Consider the following 17,639-nt stretch of genomic DNA (forward strand, 5'->3'; position numbering starts at 1 on the left):
GCTGCGTTTAAACAACACATGGAAAGTATAACGAGATTGTGTGGAAAACACCAAGAGCTAGCCAACCTACAAAATCTTGCCTTATCTCATCCTACAATTTCAAAGGCAAAATAAACATATTTATTCAGCATCTAGAAAAAAAAAATTTTACAACGTAGGATGAGATAGGGCGAGATTTTGTAGGTTGGCTAGCTCTTGGTAATTTTTGTGTATACAGTTATAAAACAAGTTGTCAAAATTAAAAATACAAAATGCACTACAAAAAACGATAATTTGCTTAGAGTCACTTCGCACTAAACTGCCTTAAAGTAAACCTAAATTTAATAAATAACTTACATTTAGAGTGATTTTACGCAAAATACACTGGTTCGACTGCGCAGACTACTGTGATGGGGATAAACTAGAGTACTAGACCATCCTTTCCAACCTGGGGTGGCTTTGGTCTGTTAAAATAACTTGTGGGTACACCTTCTCCACTGTGTGAAGTATGGTAAGCACACTTGCAAGTTTTATTCAACCTTATAAAAATGCACCCCAAAAAAATCCAACCTGTACCCCAAGTACGTAAAATGCTAGTGCAGCAGACATTTACATTGCAATGATTGCATCGGAAAATTGAAAGTACACCCAAAGTGCACCTTTTTTACCTTTGTTGCACCCGGCCACCCAGATTGTTTTTGCTGTACATGGGCGACATCTCGTTGGAATCTGCCATACTTTCAAGACTGACACTTACTATATTTTTCACAGCGAGGTACAGGTGAAGGTAGCCTAAGCATATTAACATAAAATCTTAATTATGAATTTATGTATATACAACTTTGAGCAAATAATAAAATTATTAGGTACCCTTTAGACACCTGAAAAAATGCAGGACCTGTCAATATAAAATTTATAAATAAATCCAATTTTTACTTAGTGTTAATGCCAAACATTAAACTTGGCCACAGCCTACATTTTGAAATTTAAGCAGGTCGCCAAGTTGTAAAAGACTCTGTGGTAGGAGGCCCAGACTTCAACAAGTATGAGAACCATGGTTTAAATTATTGAACAACTTACCAACAATGAATTTATTACATTGGTCATTCATAACAAAATAAATTCCAATTAAATGAACTGTTGTTATACTTCATAAATTTATTTTGATACTAAAATTGGGGCAAATCTGACTCAACAAATTATTTCCAAAAAAAATTATATTTTCCATAAAATTAGCATAAAATAATTAAGTTATACATATCAAAATACGTTTACACAGAATCCAATCATACAAAAGAGTAAGAATGCCAAATACTTTAAGATGAATCTAGCCACAACCTACATTTCGAAGCTTAAGCAGGTCCGACACCACTTGTTAACATTCCGTAAAAGGGGGCCAGATTTGCCAAATTATGAGAACTACTGGTTTAAACTACCAAAAACAACTTACTAAAAATAAACTAAATACAATTTTCGTTAATAATAATTTGCAGTCGGAATATTTCAAATTAAATAAACATTGACATATCAGGTGTTGTTATACCCCATAATTTATTTTGATACAAAGACTAGGGTATATCTGAAATTATTTCCTTAATTGCAATAAAATTATCCTAAATCAGGGGTACCCAACTCAAACATGCCGGCGTGCCAATTTTTATCTTACAACTTCTTCTCGTGCGAAAGTACTTTTTTGCAAAATATTTAATATAAAAGTTATTCAAAAACATTTCTTTATTTAATCAAGCAAACCATTCATAATTGACCAAAACTGCTTCTTTGCAAACGTTTGTTTTCAGCAAAACTAGGAAGTTGGTCCTAAGCCGTGTAGTTAGCCATGCGCATTACGGCATCTAAGTGTCTGTCGGTAAGCTAACTTTTGCTTCCTTTTCTTCAAACCAAGCTATATAATGATGTGGATCCTAGCCTTCGTCACAGTATCATGTTATAGTATCAAGTATATAATTGTTAGTTGTCTAATTGCCATTATTGTTTTATATTGTAAATATTTAATGGCAAATGGCTGTAAAACAAATTAGGTACTTTGGTAGAGCTTGTAAGCCGTCCTAATTAGGTAATGTGCCACATTTGGCATGCATACTGTGTGTTGGACACCCCTGTCCCATATAATACAGTTATCAAAAAATATAAAAATAACGTTCACACGCAATTCAATCAACCAGAGTGCATAACTTGTAATGTAAAAATTACCTTTTTTATATCTGTAATCTGTTTTTTAAACTGTAATGGCTAAATTTACAACATAAACCTTTTCCTTAAGCATAAACTTATCACTGAATCCACTAATGAACTCTTTTAAATAAAACTAATCTGATTTTTCTCGTCTAATATAAATAAATAGTATGATTTTTTCATATGACCACATCTATTTTTAAAATAGTTTAGTTATTAAATAAACCTGATGGGTCGCTCATCAAAAGACAAGCGTGATGTTTATTACCGCCTTGCAAAAGAAGAGGGTTGGAGAGCTCGAAGTGCATTTAAACTGCTGCATTTGGATGAAGAGTTTAACTTGTTCCATGATGGGGTGAAACGTGTTGTGGACCTTTGTGCTGCTCCTGGCAGCTGGAGCCAGGTCCTAACTAGAAAACTTAGGTAGACTGAGTTTATCAGCCGTGTTTTGGTATAAATATATGAAATTGTTGTTTTATGTTTTAGTCTTTAAATCGGGACATGGTGCATCATAAATACTTTTAATTGATTTGAAATAAGTCTTACCTATAGAATTGTCATTACTACAAATTAGAGATTGACCTATATCAGTCTTTTAGACCAATACCGGTATCCGATTTTTAACAATTTTGTCAAGCGATACCAAATACAGATACCGATTTATTTTATATACCTAGGAAGTGTTCAAAACTTGAATTAATTGAAAATAAAATCCAAATAACGTTTTAGTTTATATAGGAGAAGGCGGGGCAAAACGGACCCCTTAAGACCGTGGTTCTCAAACTGGGGTCCGCGAGACAATTTTCTGGGACCGCGAAGCACCTAACAAAAAATCTAAACGACGCTCGTGAAGAAGAAAACCTCTTTTGCAAAAAAAATTCAGGAAACCTACTTTTCCAAAGCAAGCTGATTAGTTGTTCATTCCCGTTATTGTACACTTTGAGTTGAATTGTCCATTGTGACGTCATAGTATTGTATTGTGCTAATGAGAGTTACGTTTTTACAGCTTTCTACGCTGTCACTGTGGGCTGTACGGTTAGTCAGTCACGGTTTTAAAACTGTTTGTGATTGCTTCACACAAAAAAAGTGATTCTTAGAGGTTAACATAGCTGAGCTGATAGCAAAGAAGCAAGTACACCCATTCCATTGATAACATTAAAAACAAGTGTTATTTTATATATATTTTTAAGGGACCATGAGCAATTGAAAAAGTTGCTGAGGGACCGTTGCGCAATTTTTCTAAAAAAGTTTGAGAACCACTGCCTCAAGAGATAATGCTATACATTGAGTTTCACAAAATATTTTTTGATGAGTAGGGTATTAACTTAAAGGTCTTACTGAAAGATACTCATGTGCTAAACAAAAACTGAAAGAAGCATACATTCTGAATAAAGTAACCTTTGCTGTCGATTTTTACACGGGGCAAAACGGACCCCTGGTTGGGCAAAACGGGACCCACTAATAAAATAGAATTTAATTGCCTTGTTGTGTTGAAATTCCGGATCAAGGATTTTTGTTTGAGGGGCGCATAACAATTTTCTGAGATATTGTCACAAGTTACGTCATAATTTAAGTAATGGTATACATAGCGCCGTATAGGTTGAAAATAATTTGCACAAGTAGGCCAAAACCACAAAATAGCACTATACTAAGTAACATTGCAACTAGATAATAAGTTACATGGTTGTAAATAGGCCGTACGTAACTGCCATATATTTCTCCCAATATATACCAACTCACAAGTACTAAAACAAATAGCAATCGAGCTTTTTTACAACAGATCTTGGTAAAATTTCTGATTGTTTGGCCTTCCTACAAAATTGATCAAAACATGATTTCTTTAAAATTTTTCAACTTAAAAAGCCAACTGTGTCGGATTAATAAACAGACTCTTATATTTGGCCACAAACGTTTTTTCGACAATAGTCGCTGTTCAGCAAACAAATATTGACGATGGCAGTTTTTGTTAACGATAAAAGTGAGGGGTCTGTTTTGCCCCTGGGTTCCGTTTTGCCCCGCTTCCCCCTACCTTTATTATAATTAAACTAAATTTTGTATACTAACTTGGTGTGAAGCTAGAACTCAATTTGTTTATCAAAAAATGGGTAAGTTGTGTGTTGTACAGCAAAAATTATATAATATTTTAGTAGTTAAATATCGGCCAAAGTATTGGCCTATATTTACCGTTAACAATATATCAGAAGAAACCAAATATCAGGCTGGCAGAATCTTGCCAGCCTTCTGGTGACAAGCATTTTAGGCGTAAATTCTTCGTTTTTTGGTCGTGCCCCAAAACTTAAATGGTGTGTTTGTCAAAGGAATGTAACAACCTTGCCACGTTTAGGCGATAAACAAGACTATTAAGAAGTAAATGAAATAATAAAAAGTTAAAAAAAATGTTTTGTGACATAAAGAAATACATATGGGTTATGCTGAAGTACAGACTGGGGGGTGCACATGTATTCTTTTCGTACTCTAACACTGTTACATAGATAAGCTGTTTGGGGGCAAACTCATGTGCACACGTGCAACTCAAAATCTGATTGAAAAGCGAGAAAAAAATCAAGTTGGGAGATATTTTTTTTTGAACTGGAATAAATTTTTAATAAAAAAGAATAACGGTGTGTTATAATCCAAGTTAATAGAAATTGTTTGCTGAAATTACAGTCACACAGTGAAGTGCAACATGCCATAGTATGCATATTATCTCTTGGCTGAATAGATATCCTTCAGAGACGCAACCATAGCTAAACGAGGCCGGAATTTGCGCGAAGCGCGAAAAATGTTTGCTTTTTTCTTTATTCATTTTAAAAAATATTGGATTGAATATGTGTAGAACAAGCACACATTTTTTTTTGGAAAATTGATCTTTAAAAAAAAATAAAAAATTTCCTTTTTTTTCTTTTTTTTTACTTTTTTTTGGACCAATTTCTTTAGTTTTCTGGCTTATTCTTCGGCCGACATAGTCGCCAAGTCGCCAGCCTTCTGCCATACTGCCAAATATCGGCGGATATTATCGTTAAACCGATGTATCAGTCTATCTCTACTACAAATTTACCATAAATATATATTTGGAGCACCAGACCAATAAATTCATTCTATAATTGTTGTTTAGAAAACCTGATGATGAACAAAGTGATGTGAAAATAGTTGCTGTTGACTTGCAAGCAATGGCTCCATTGCCAGGAGTGATACAGCTGCAAGGAGATATAACTAAGGTCAGTATTTATCTATGATGATTTGATAAATAAAAATGTTAATGTATTATATTGATCGTATTATAATTTTTATGTGTTTTATTTAAATTAGCCATAATAATTGCTCTTACTTGCTACTATGTAAATTAAAATAAATGGAATTTCAGGTTTCTACCTCACAAAGCATTATTTCACATTTTGAAGGAGAACCGGCAGATTTGGTTGTGTGTGATGGTGCACCTGATGGTAAGTTAAATTCCTAGTTGTAACTTGGATTGCACGTTATTTAAAATATAAAAAATTAGTAATATTTTGAAAATGAAAACAAAAATAATCTGGTTTAATTGTAATTATTTATGAACAATTATCTATGTTTAACCCTCACACATACTTGTTACATATGATTGTTGTTTAAATTTGGGTCAATGATTTTATGCGCAGTAACTGGACTTCATGATATTGATGAATATATACAGGCTCAACTTCTTCTTGCAGTAAGTTTTGATCAAATAAACTAGATTTTTATTTAGGGAGAGGACATAAAAAATCTAACATATGATGTCACATAATCAACCAGTAAAGTGAAAATAGCCTGAAGCTCGAAAAATGCGTCTATTTGGCTTCAGTTGGCTTTGTTTAAAAGCTCCAAAGCTTTTTTGGCTTGTGGCACTGTACAAAAATTATAAATTGTTTGGGCACCATCACTAGTGTTTGTGCTCAGTGGTTTATTTAGGTTTTGCAAAATTCCCGGGAATTTTCGGAAACTTAATGGCCTTTACTGTTTAGATTAAAAGTATTATGTATAACTAAAATACTTGGTTTAGTTTATTAACTGCAAAAATGAATCATCACTAGGGCCCGCAAAAGTCAATCAAGTCAAAATTTTTTAAGGATCTCATCTATCCACGAATCAAAGAATAAAGTTGTTTCAGCACCTAGGGAAGTTTCGTGTTAACAAGAAGTTAATAGGTCCAAATACAGTTAAATGTACAATAAAATCAACATTTTCAATAAAGTCAAAATTTGTCACATTATGGCTTTTCTTGAGAGTAATTTTTGTAAAAAATGTTGTGGAAGCGTTGTAAATCAGGAACTGCAACACAATTAAGCCATATTAACCCTTAAAAGCAAGAGGTCACAATGCCCACTTGGATCAGCAGTAAATTTTATCGCAAATTGTCCATTTTTTTTATTCATTGTTGCATATTTATATAATTCTTATAAAACACTTCCTATTCATAAACGTGGTCTTTTCAAAGATCAACAGTTTGGATTTTAGGAATAGCCTACAGACATTCTGTAATACAAAAGTGCCTAAGCAAGCTAAATCTATCGCTTTCATAATCCATAAAACACCTTGACTTTTCGACAAAATGTTACGTTTGGGTCTTAAATCGACAAAATATTATGTTTGGGTAACTGGCATCAATTCAAGGAAGAACTGTGGCCTCTACAAATAAGCAATTTCGTTAAGTCAAAATTTAATAAACAATAAAGTCAAAAAAAGTTTTTTTTTAGGTAAAAATAAAAATGGCCCTAATCATCACCAATCTTTTTTTACAAACAGAAACAACACCGACTGGTCTGGGCCAAAATATCCCCCAGCTTGCGGTAGCTGAATCTTTAACATTTGTGGTTTTCTTAGGTACAAAGTCATTGTACTAGTTACTGCCGTTTAGCATCTACTCCTGCTCGGCTAGAAATGCTCAAGATAGGTTTTCAATATTTTTTTCTGGTTGATGAAATATTTAACAAATGTTTCAAACATAATAAATGCCAAATTTGAAAATTCCCAATATTCACATTATTCCCGTTCCCTGGTTCTTCAAAATTCCCGGAAAGTTTTCTAAATTTCCGGAAACTTTACAACCCTAGGTTTACTGTAACTCACAATAAACAAGATTGAAATAGCACACACCAACTGTGCACAAGGTTAAAAAAACTTCAATTGTTTTACACTAATCGCACAGAAAAGTTTGTATTAAGAAGCATAAAAATAGGGCAAAATTTTAAATTCAAAGAATTTTGAAATATATCTCAGCACCCTTGCATTACAAATGGCATGTGAAACCCTGGGGTTAGACGCAGCTGTTGCAAGGATTCGGCGAGAACGACATCTGAAACATAAATGCTGTTGTTTCAAGCTAAATTTGAATATCTTTTATGCCCCAAGGTGTCATGTAACGTTTTAAATTAAAAGTTTGGTTAATTTAACCTATATAAATGCAAGTTTATAATTTGATTGTACACAGTTTAAGCTCCTAGGAATAAAAAACAAATCGTGAGCGAAAATTTTGGGTTCAACGAAAGCTTGCAGAAAAACATAGTGGTTCGTACAGGTTGCCAAAGGTTAAGAACCACTGCCTTAGAAGTACACTGCCTAAAAAATTAGGACTATATGATTTTCACAACTAAATGGCTGCACCTCAATCATGTGAAAAGTTTGAAGCGCAAAAAAGCATACCTTACGTCAATCTTGTTTTAAAAGTTGGATAAGTGTTATTCGGAATACAATGGCCATACTGCAATGGTGTATGGAAAATTGCATTAATTGGATAATTTGGCAGAACGGTATATTATTCGTTTTATAGTATGTTTTACATTATGATATGGCAATATTTTGGGTACCAAGGCGCAGTGTAATATTTCACCTTAAAAACAAATATCCTGAATCCGCCACTGTTTTCGTTGTGGTTTTACATAGTGGGCCTTAGGTCTGAAAAGAGTACTTAAGGCCGCGACAAAAAAAGTTTGCCAACCACTGCTATAAACGATTAATTATTTTCTGCAGGCTCTAAACATCACAACACATGTGTTAAAAATAGGAGGAACATTTGTTGCAAAGATTTTCAGAGGTTGTATTACAGCTTTATTTTTTTTATTGTAACTACTCAATTAGACTGATAACTAATGTTTTTTTCTAGGCAAAGATGTGTCACTGCTCTATTCACAGTTAAGACTTTTCTTCAACAAAGTTACCTGTGCAAAACCAAGAAGCTCTAGAAACTCAAGCATTGGTAACAGTCATATTATGTGTTATGTTACTTCCACAAAGCAAGCATGCGAATTTGTAGTTAAAAGTGTTTCCCAAGTAAAAAGGGACAAATAAAATACAGGACTTCCCTATCAAAGATTAATACGTATTTTTAACTTTTTTTAATGAGCAATGTTTTGGGTGTCTATTTTTAAAACGAAATGCCTACTGAAGAACATAAAAACCCGCAGAGGCTTTTGTTGTCTGTGAGAACTACAATCCACCAAAGGACTACATTCCGAATATGTCCAACCCTCTCCTTGACATGGACTATGATCTTTATGAAAATCAACTGGAAGGTCCCAATAGGGTGATTGCACCGTTCTTAGCCTGTGGAGATCTCAGCGGATATGATGCAGACCGCACGTATCCCCTAAAGGTCATTTCATTTTTGAAATTAAAACGTTTGTTGTCGCTATGAGATTGTTTTATTCTTGGTTAATAAGTTTTCAGCCCAAACCTATTGAGGCGAAGATTTATTTCGTCATTTTAGTATTTTCAAACAATTGTTGTAATTCAATGTAGTATTCAAAATGCATGTTGCCAAATATTTTAAATCATCCAGATTCCAGAGTAAACTCGAATATTTTTTTCTACAGTTGGAGGGCATTGGAGAGTATACGTACCATCCACCAACTCAGGAGCCCATCAATCCTCCTTACAAGCACGCCTGCCACTTAAAATCCAACTCCTTACTGCCCCAAGAAAGCTCTGTACGCGAGGTGGTGGCAGAAGAGGGTGACGTCCCCGCGATTTCCGGAGATAAGAAATGCGGCTTTAAACAAGAAGCACCTACATCCGAAACGAATACCGACGCTGCAAACGAACTTGTCGAGGCTATTCAAGATTTAAATTTGCCTAAAAGTATTTCTGAGTTTCCTGGTGATACGTAATGTTGTCGCAAGGCTGTATTTTTTATTGCTCTATGGTGAAACCGTCTTATGAAACTTGCGCAAAATAAACTAAACGCAGATTTTTCGTATATGGTATGTTTTTTTGTGTGTATAAATCGGTAATTTTTAGTGTTTTTTTCACTTTGGTGCTCTTCGGGTGTATTAACCAGATCAATTTGGCTGAAATTGCATCTTGGAAAGTCAGGGCGTTTAGCCGAAAGTCACAGTGAAAACCTGTAAAACAATACTTCCTAGCAGCGCGATATATTCTTTCGTACATTTGCTTTAAAAGCAAATTTAACTTTTAAGTTCGCAAAACAGCCATTTTATAAGGAAGGTTCCGTTATAGGACGCTCTGTGGCTTCTTTCAAACAGGTTTAACACATGCCAAAAAACTAGGCGTTCTTGCCACTCCCTGGATCCGAATTTGATGAGCGATAGAAACTGGTTTATTTCATGGTATAACAGGAAAATGTGATCATAACCAAATAATTGCAGTATGCTTACTGTTCGTTGGTCACTTAGATTTCTTTGAACAAAACCTCAAAGGTACGCATTGCAATAATTTAACAGTGCTTCGCGGGCCACGAACAAAGATGTCATGTGGCCCGCGGACCTGGGTTTGGACCACCCTGATTTAGGTAATGACTTAACTGATTAATTCGCCTTATTATTGTACGAAAAGATTTATTTTCACTTTCACAAAAAAGTTCAGAAATTCTCATTTTTCAGAATTATAGTTTCTTGAAAAAAAATTTGTTTTTTATAAAATCCAGTATTAGGCTAAGCAGAGTATAAGTTCGACGTTTTACCTTGGGTCCCAACGTATGTTATATATCTTCCTTTTATATTACTGTCGTCCATTTTTTTTCTTTCAACGTCGTTTTTTTAAACACGCCCGATATCTCAGCAAGCGCGCAATCAAAAATCCTTTAACGATTACTTTGCCCGGCGAGATTACGAGCGCAGCACCAATTATATAAGCTGTTACCGTGGGGGGAGATGCGAAGATTGGAGTTTTATTACGGATCTAAAATCTCAAGGCAGCCTCGAAAATGGCGGGAATCGGCCGAGGGACGCAGCTAATTCCCTCGCGAAGTAATGGTCAGCTGCGAAGTTTTCCGCTGTGTAAGCTTGCAGTTACGATTGGCGACGACGCGACACCGTTCGCAGTCAACAATATCTTAATAGTGTTAAATAGTTACTGTGGTGCGAATTCTGCCACCTTGCTAATCCGCTTTTAACTTTTTTCTAGTAGTTTGCCCCATGGTGATAGTAACGCGAGAAAATTATGACGACGTGCAAGCAGTCTATACCCTGGGAAACATATAGGCGTCTTATAATTAGTTTGTTGATGGTATTTTTGTGTCACAGCTTATAACGTATATGGACGTAAATTCTGTGCCATGCACCTGATAATTACTTCATCTAGTCCAGTCACAAAAACACAAGACAAAGGTAATACAAGCTAGATCGCACCTGCGTGGTCACTGGTTATCCAACAGTAAAAAACAATGTTAGGCCTCCTACTGTACAAGATACAAATGCTAAATGAAAATCGATTGTAAATTTAGCTAAAATTTATCAAATTACCGCTAAATATACGTTGGTACATCGCCAGTTGTCGGTCGAACAGAGCCGGATGTGCCAATCAATTTAATAGGCTATTGGCCTAGTAAACCTCTGCTGGTATCTGAAACCCATTAAAATTAGTTCGTCATGCAGGAATTGTAAAAGTGCATTTTTGCCAAAGAATAAAGCAACTAAATTGGGTCCCCTTTCTATATTTCTACGTGTGCTAAGTCGTAGAGTTTACAAAATGCAACCTTCTACCTAAATTATTAACCAGACGGAGAAAACCGCGACTCGCGAGTCGCACGCGGCTCTTTGACCTGTATTTGGCGGCTCTGGTTGGCTGGTTGGCGGCTCTGGTAAGAGTAACATACATAAAGTTGTAAGAGAGGTGTACCTTATTTTAAAACTATGTTTTGTTTGCTAAAAAGTATTTTAATGTGTCAAAAAAATAATGCTTTCTTGTGGAAACCCGTGTTAAACTATTTCCTCTTTGATGTAACATCACAGTATTGCTGCTTCAAATAACTAACTACAACAATGTTCAGCTGTTGCAATGGCTTTAAATAAAACAGTCCTTTATAAATATATATAATTCATCATTTATTACATTATTTTTATTTTTTTTAGCCGCCACAGCCCACTCTCGCGTGGTTGGGCAGCAATAAACAAATGAAAGCAAATAAAAAATGAACCCATTTAAAGCGTCTCGTGTGTGAAAAAAACAAATCCATCCATGGTATAAACTTTTCAGGTGTTTGTAAGGGCAAAAAGCTTTCTATTGATTGACATGGAATGGAACACTCAAAATAACCATACTTTTAGCACATTTGTGTTAACTTCGCGGAATAATATGCTCAACCGTAATGACTTAATATGCTCCAAATGTAATAAGTTTTGGTAAAAATTAATAAGGTTATTCAGGTTGCATCAAGAATTGATTTCGCGTGAAGGTTAAAAAAGCTTTAGATACCTTTTTCCCAAGGATTTCCTCTCCGGCGAAGTGGAGCAACATGAAAGCGGTGACGTTCACTGCAGGTCCCATAGCGATTTTACGGTCGGTTATGTCTCCCTTGTCGCCGGGGAACGCATGGCCGCGTCAGCGAGGTTTCAAACAATGCTGCCTGCTGCAGACGAGGAGCGAAAAAAGGGGATTCGAAATTTACGAGTGCATTGTTCGGGCCTTGGAAGTCGAGCCAAGCGCTTGTCGACCTCTTTGACGGCGATGAGCGATTTCTTTTCGCGTCGGTACGCCACCGTGGATAGTGACGCGCCGTTAGAACGCGCGTCGCTCTTATTTGACTTAAAATCACGTGATACACAGTCCTGAAAATTCCCACCAGGCAACGAAGGTGTGGCGAGTTTTTTTCGCTTGGACAAACGCTTAAAATCAAGCGTCACCCCTCTGTTCGCAAGTCATGCTTGTTTATTTATACATACAACATATAGTTGAAACTAGGAGGTACATTTTTTTAAAAATATTGGATTTTGTCTATTAAAAAAATTTTACCTGGATTTGCATCAATCTAGTACTCGTTTAAATAATAACATTAATCAGCTACAGAACTGACAAACAACTGTGGCCCAGCTAAAACTTTTGTGGAATTCAAATGCAATTTACATGAAAGCCGCCATTATTTTTCGATTTTCAGGTTCTTCTGCATTTTTGTAAGTTTAAACCCGTTTCCTGGTGAAAGTTTCATTCTGCCTTCCCTGAATAAGCTATTCGAGGGACGATAAATAAATATATACTAATTTAATTTAAAAAAGAAAGAAAGGTTCGTTTTTAACACCCTATGCGCCACAACTCTAAATGCAATATACATACTTGCGTCAATTGCTAACATACATAGTGGAATATTAGTTTGTGACATACTGTATATCCATTATTAATCGTTATTCCGACAACCATACGTCGTCACGCTATAGGGAAGCCCCGTTCGTTTGTCTAGTAACTAGTTGTTATGGAGCGTCGCATCGCAAAACATATTTTGATGCCCCAGTTCAAATTTTGCGTCCTGAACAGCAGGACGCCGCGTCACAAAGCCCATTCACAGACACCGCGCGGGAGCAGGCGAATCAGCTGACCAGCCCACTAGCAAAATCGAATTTCGCGCCCTGGTACGAGGGTTGACAAGGAGCGTCACCAAACAAATGTATTTGTTTGTACTGTCGAGGTAAATCGTTTGACGGCGCATCCGACTGTTATTCACGTCATGATAAATTCCGGGGCATTTAAACGGTCGCTTACAACAAGTGAGAAACTTAAGCCAATCTCGGACAATGGGCTATTATTTTCTAAAGCCTTCAGTTGGCGGTAGACCTGGGTTAGAATCGATTTTCTTGAGGGCTACAGGACGCGATCGGACTTGCGAACAATGCTTGGCAAGCGGGATATGGTAGCCCTACTTTTCGGCTTTGGGCCTGTGCTGGTTTGGTACCTATCGCTTCCTTTTCGGTCGAGTTGTGTCAGTAGATACAACAAACATACGAGCTGCAGCATGCAGGGACAGGATGCTAAATGTTTACAGTATAAAGCGAACAAGCCGTCCATGTGATAGTCGAACACCTACATAAGCTAAATACATGTTTCTTTGTCATCTATATTTAGTTCAAATCCCAATAGCCAACAAGTCGGTCATGTAAAAACTTGTCCGTTTCAGAGACGCCTAAATGATTTACATCCAGTTATTTTGGTATATTTTTACAGCACTAAATTCTTCTGGTGGTAGTTAAGAACATTAATTATAAAATTTAAATATCAAAGAAAAAATATTTTCTCTGTCTTTACTCTGCGTAAGTTTAAAAACAAGCCGAATCGATATCATGAACCGCAATTATCGCGCCGAGAATTGGTAATTTGTATTGCGCCGCCAAATTCGCTCCAGCCAGTTGGCCGCGCAACTTGGTTTCTTTTTTCTCCTATGGAGCGCCGTCATTAACAGAGAAGAAAAAACCTCGAGCGCGAGAGGGAAAAGGCGAGCGCGTCTGCACGTGACGAAATTCGCGACTTTGATTGGTTTGCGCCAAGCGGGGCATTTAAAAAGCCTTATTCAAACTGAAATAGAAACGCCTCTCGTTTCTTTTGCTTCAGGGATTTTGGCGTCATCGGTTGAGGTACAAGCTTGCTTCGACGCGGATAAAACAATCAGGAAAAACGCGTCGTCCTGGAGACCCGTGTGTTTACCGCAGGCAGATAGTTTTATCTAAAATAAGCTGCTGAAAAGACAAGGCGTATTATTAGTATTCCTGTTCATCCTGCTGAAGTTAGTTCAAAGTGGGATGCCTGAAGAAAGCCGAAAATTTTAAGTTTAAATTGGTTGGCCATCATCAGCAACAGTTGCGTGGAATGTGTAATTGCTGATTGGAATTTGCAACTAAAAAAGAAAAAAAGGATTCATTCCAGGTTGAGCTGAAAACTGAAGTTGAAAATACAGTTAGTTGAAGTCGTCACAGCCTCAACTAACTATCAACAAGAAGGTAAATTTTACTTAACCATTTGATGTAGTTTTTTTCTTTGCAATAATAGTGATCATGGTTTTATTCTATTAATGTAATGTAATGTGATGTGATGTTACAATGTATATGGTTTATTTCAGATTTACCCCACACCAACTTTCAACTCCTTTAAAATGTCTTCCAACGGGCTTGTTACAAGATCTGTTAATCAGCCCACCGGTGAACTTCGCCAAAAACAATTCAATGGTACCACGAATGTCACCAAAATCCAAAGCACTGCCCCACAAAGGGCTGTTTTGGGTGCCTTAAATCAAAACACCGTTTCTGGAAGGGTTCAGCCATTTCGAGCGGCTAAGCAGGTGTTTATTATTCTTTCTTAAGACTAAATACATTTGCATCCATTTTTAATACTGATTTACTGCATAAATACATAAAATTAACTCTTGATGCATTGCTTGTTAGAATGGAACTACAGAGGGATTTTTTAGTGTTCAGCATGCTGCCACAGGCCCCATCGCCAAACCAGGATCGCAATGTTTTAAGGTATATTTACTATGAAACCTTATATGCAGTTATTCACTTTGTGGATTTTTTGAGCGTTTATCAAGTTCAATCTTTTAAAATTTTATTTATTTAAAGATATTCGATGAATCAAGAGATCTCAAAACCCAGAAACCAAGAACTGAGAATGTTCCTTCAATAGCTTCTTCTTCACAGTTGCACCCAGCCCTCACAACCTTGCCCTCACTAAGAGTGCCCTTATCCAGCCTTAACAATGACATTTCAATTCGATCAGCAGGTAATTTTTGTAAGAAATTACGTAATATTTTAATTTAAGTGCAGATTACAAGATTTAACTTAAAAAATGATTGATTTTCAGATTCTCCAATGGTCGTGGACTGTGCTGATGATGAGAGACTAAACATCTTTGACATTGATGCTGATGCTGGTGTATATGGGTTGTCTGAATACGCTACTGAAATTTTCCAACATTTAAGAGAAGCGGAGGTATATTAGTTTTGATTTCTTTTTTATTAACACATCCTAAAACTTTGTCAAAACTTACGGCAACTAAATTTGTAAATGTGTAGACTAATTTTGTTCTAATATTTATTCTACAGGAACTCCACTTTCAGTTGACTTAAAATTAATATAATTTTGTTTTGCAGAAATTGCACAGGCCAAAGAACAACTACATGCGTAAGCAGCAAGATATTACATCTGGCATGAGATCGATACTAGTAGACTGGCTAGTTGAGGTCGCTGATGAGTACAAGCTTCACACAGAGACGACGCATCTTGCTGTAAACTATATTGACAGATTCTTGTCTCACATGGCTGTCCTCAGAGGAAAACTGCAGTTGGTTGGAGCTGCAGCTATGTTTCTTGCAGCGTAAGTATACACAGTGAAGGCTTATGGAAACTGTTAAAAAGGTGGTTAAGAACCGCCTGTGACTCGAGAGCAGCGTTAGAGAATGACTGCACTAAACATCCCTCAATGTAAACAGTCCGAAATATTTTAGCATTTATGTAGTCGAAATAATCAAATCATCAATAGCCTGTTACGAAGTGTTTTTTTCGAAAGATACTTTAGATTCCTTACTGTTAAACATCACTTTGGATCACTCAACCTTTTGTGAAAGATGTCTTGCTTATTTACAGAAAATTTGAAGAGATCTACCCCCCAGATGTGAGTGAGTTTGTCTACATCACTGACGACACTTACACTAAACGTCAGGTGCTCAGAATGGAACACCTAATCCTTAAAGTTTTAAATTTTGATGTTGCTGTCCCAACCTCTAATCAGTACTTGAAGCGTTACCTGAAGGCTGCTGGTGCCGACAAGAAAACCGAATTTTTGGCGCAGGTGAGAATTAATAATTTTCATTTAAAGCTAAAATAGTAGGATTCAGATTTGTTAATTCCAATATTGCTTGTTTTCAGTATCTTTGTGAACTTGCTCTCGTTGAATTCGATTGCATCCAATACCTGCCTTCCATGACTGCCGCTTCCGCCGTTTGCCTTGCAAGCTATATTGTTAATGGCAAAATTTGGGTAAACAAATGTCTTCTGTTTTAATGGCATGTAGCTAAATCATTGGTATTTATAAACCGTAACTAGTTATTCTTGGTTGGTTGTACACTAACTAAACGTTGTATTTATATACAGGACGAAACCATGGAGCACTACATGCAGTACGACCTCCAGGAACTGGTGCCTTGCATCCAGCGCCTCGGAGAGATATTCGCGGCCGCCGAAAAGCACCCACAGCAAGCGTTGCGCGAAAAGTACAAGGACGCAAAGTACGACTGCGTGTCCAAGCTCCAGCCGCCCACCTCCCTCCCCTTTGACGTCATGGACGCCGACGCGACGGAGGAATGCTGACCCTGAAAATCCTCACGGAGATTTTGGAATTTCGGTTATCGGTACCAAACAAAGTTCACACACACGCGAATAGACCTGGGGGTTGCGAGCCACGGTGTTCCCCCTCCCCCATTTTATCGGAATTGCAAAATACGAAGCGCGAAATCTTTGGTTGATCCTGTTTTTTACGAACCGCTTTTATCACTGCCATATTTTAATCCGCGCATAATGTGCGACAGCGAGCGTCCCGAAAGTGTTTTTATACGGAAGTATGTCCGCTCGGCACGCGAGATGAAACTTAACCAAATGTCGAACTGTGATTGTTCTTTTGATGTACGTGTTCGTCATTCTTGACCGTAAGGTCTTTCTAAACTTTCCCAAAAAATCTTTGACCGTAAATGTTCGTGCCGCCTTTTGTTGGTCCATATATGTCGAAATCAAGCCAGGCTTGTGTGTATTTTATCGTGGCCAACTTTTCAATTCAATTTTATCATGACCGAAACAAACCAGTTCTCTATAACTTTGCTTTAGATTCCCGCATATGCCCCCCCAGTTGCAAAGGGGAGTAAGCACAAAAACACGTCGTGTTGCCGTTATGCTTTATTATTTTAGGACGTTGAGTTATATTTATCCTGTTAATTTTGCTTTTACTCGGTTTTAAGCTTTCGATTTTACAATACATTCGGGCTCTGCCGCAAACTAAATCTGCCTTTGTGAAGTATTATTTTGTATTTCCTAATAATAAGCAAGTTTTGCGAAGTCCTCGGAACTGCTCAAAACTACTATCCATTAGTATTAAAGACTGTCGCTATTTGGTTAAATGTGTTCGGAGGTAATTGCACAACGGATCTGAAGAAGATTAAGGTAGTTTATTCAAAAATAAAATACTCTTGGTTGTCTTTCAAAGCTCTTAAATAGGTTAGGAATATAGCATATGTAAAAAGTTAT

The 17,639-nt window shown here is 36.7% G+C and overlaps 2 protein-coding genes across 2 annotated transcripts; both read left to right on the forward strand.

Moving 5' to 3' along the window:
- Nucleotides 1-2,105: 2,105 nt before the first annotated feature.
- Nucleotides 2,106-9,351, forward strand: LOC146160844 (tRNA (cytidine(32)/guanosine(34)-2'-O)-methyltransferase-like). The gene is made up of 8 exons (XM_083384320.1): nt 2,106-2,595; nt 5,288-5,390; nt 5,537-5,615; nt 5,811-5,863; nt 8,161-8,224; nt 8,294-8,386; nt 8,595-8,782; nt 9,003-9,351. The coding sequence occupies exons 1-8, from the start codon at nt 2,402-2,404 to the stop codon at nt 9,294-9,296; spliced, it is 1,068 nt and encodes a 355-aa protein (XP_083240446.1). The 5' UTR covers nt 2,106-2,401; the 3' UTR covers nt 9,297-9,351.
- A 4,619-nt stretch (nt 9,352-13,970) lies between these two features.
- Nucleotides 13,971-17,389, forward strand: LOC146160845 (G2/mitotic-specific cyclin-A-like). Its single transcript, XM_083384277.1, has 9 exons — nt 13,971-14,348; nt 14,468-14,686; nt 14,790-14,870; nt 14,967-15,126; nt 15,208-15,335; nt 15,497-15,720; nt 15,990-16,194; nt 16,272-16,382; nt 16,497-17,389. Exons 2-9 carry the CDS (start codon nt 14,501-14,503, stop codon nt 16,710-16,712), a joined length of 1,311 nt encoding a protein of 436 aa, XP_083240403.1. The 5' UTR covers nt 13,971-14,348; nt 14,468-14,500; the 3' UTR covers nt 16,713-17,389.
- The last annotated feature ends 250 nt before the right edge of the window (nt 17,390-17,639 follow it).

This window comes from Ascidiella aspersa, chromosome 3 (assembly GCF_963924565.1).
Source record: "Ascidiella aspersa chromosome 3, kaAscAspe10.2, whole genome shotgun sequence".
In the NCBI taxonomy this organism is placed as follows: Eukaryota; Metazoa; Chordata; class Ascidiacea; order Phlebobranchia; family Ascidiidae; genus Ascidiella; species Ascidiella aspersa.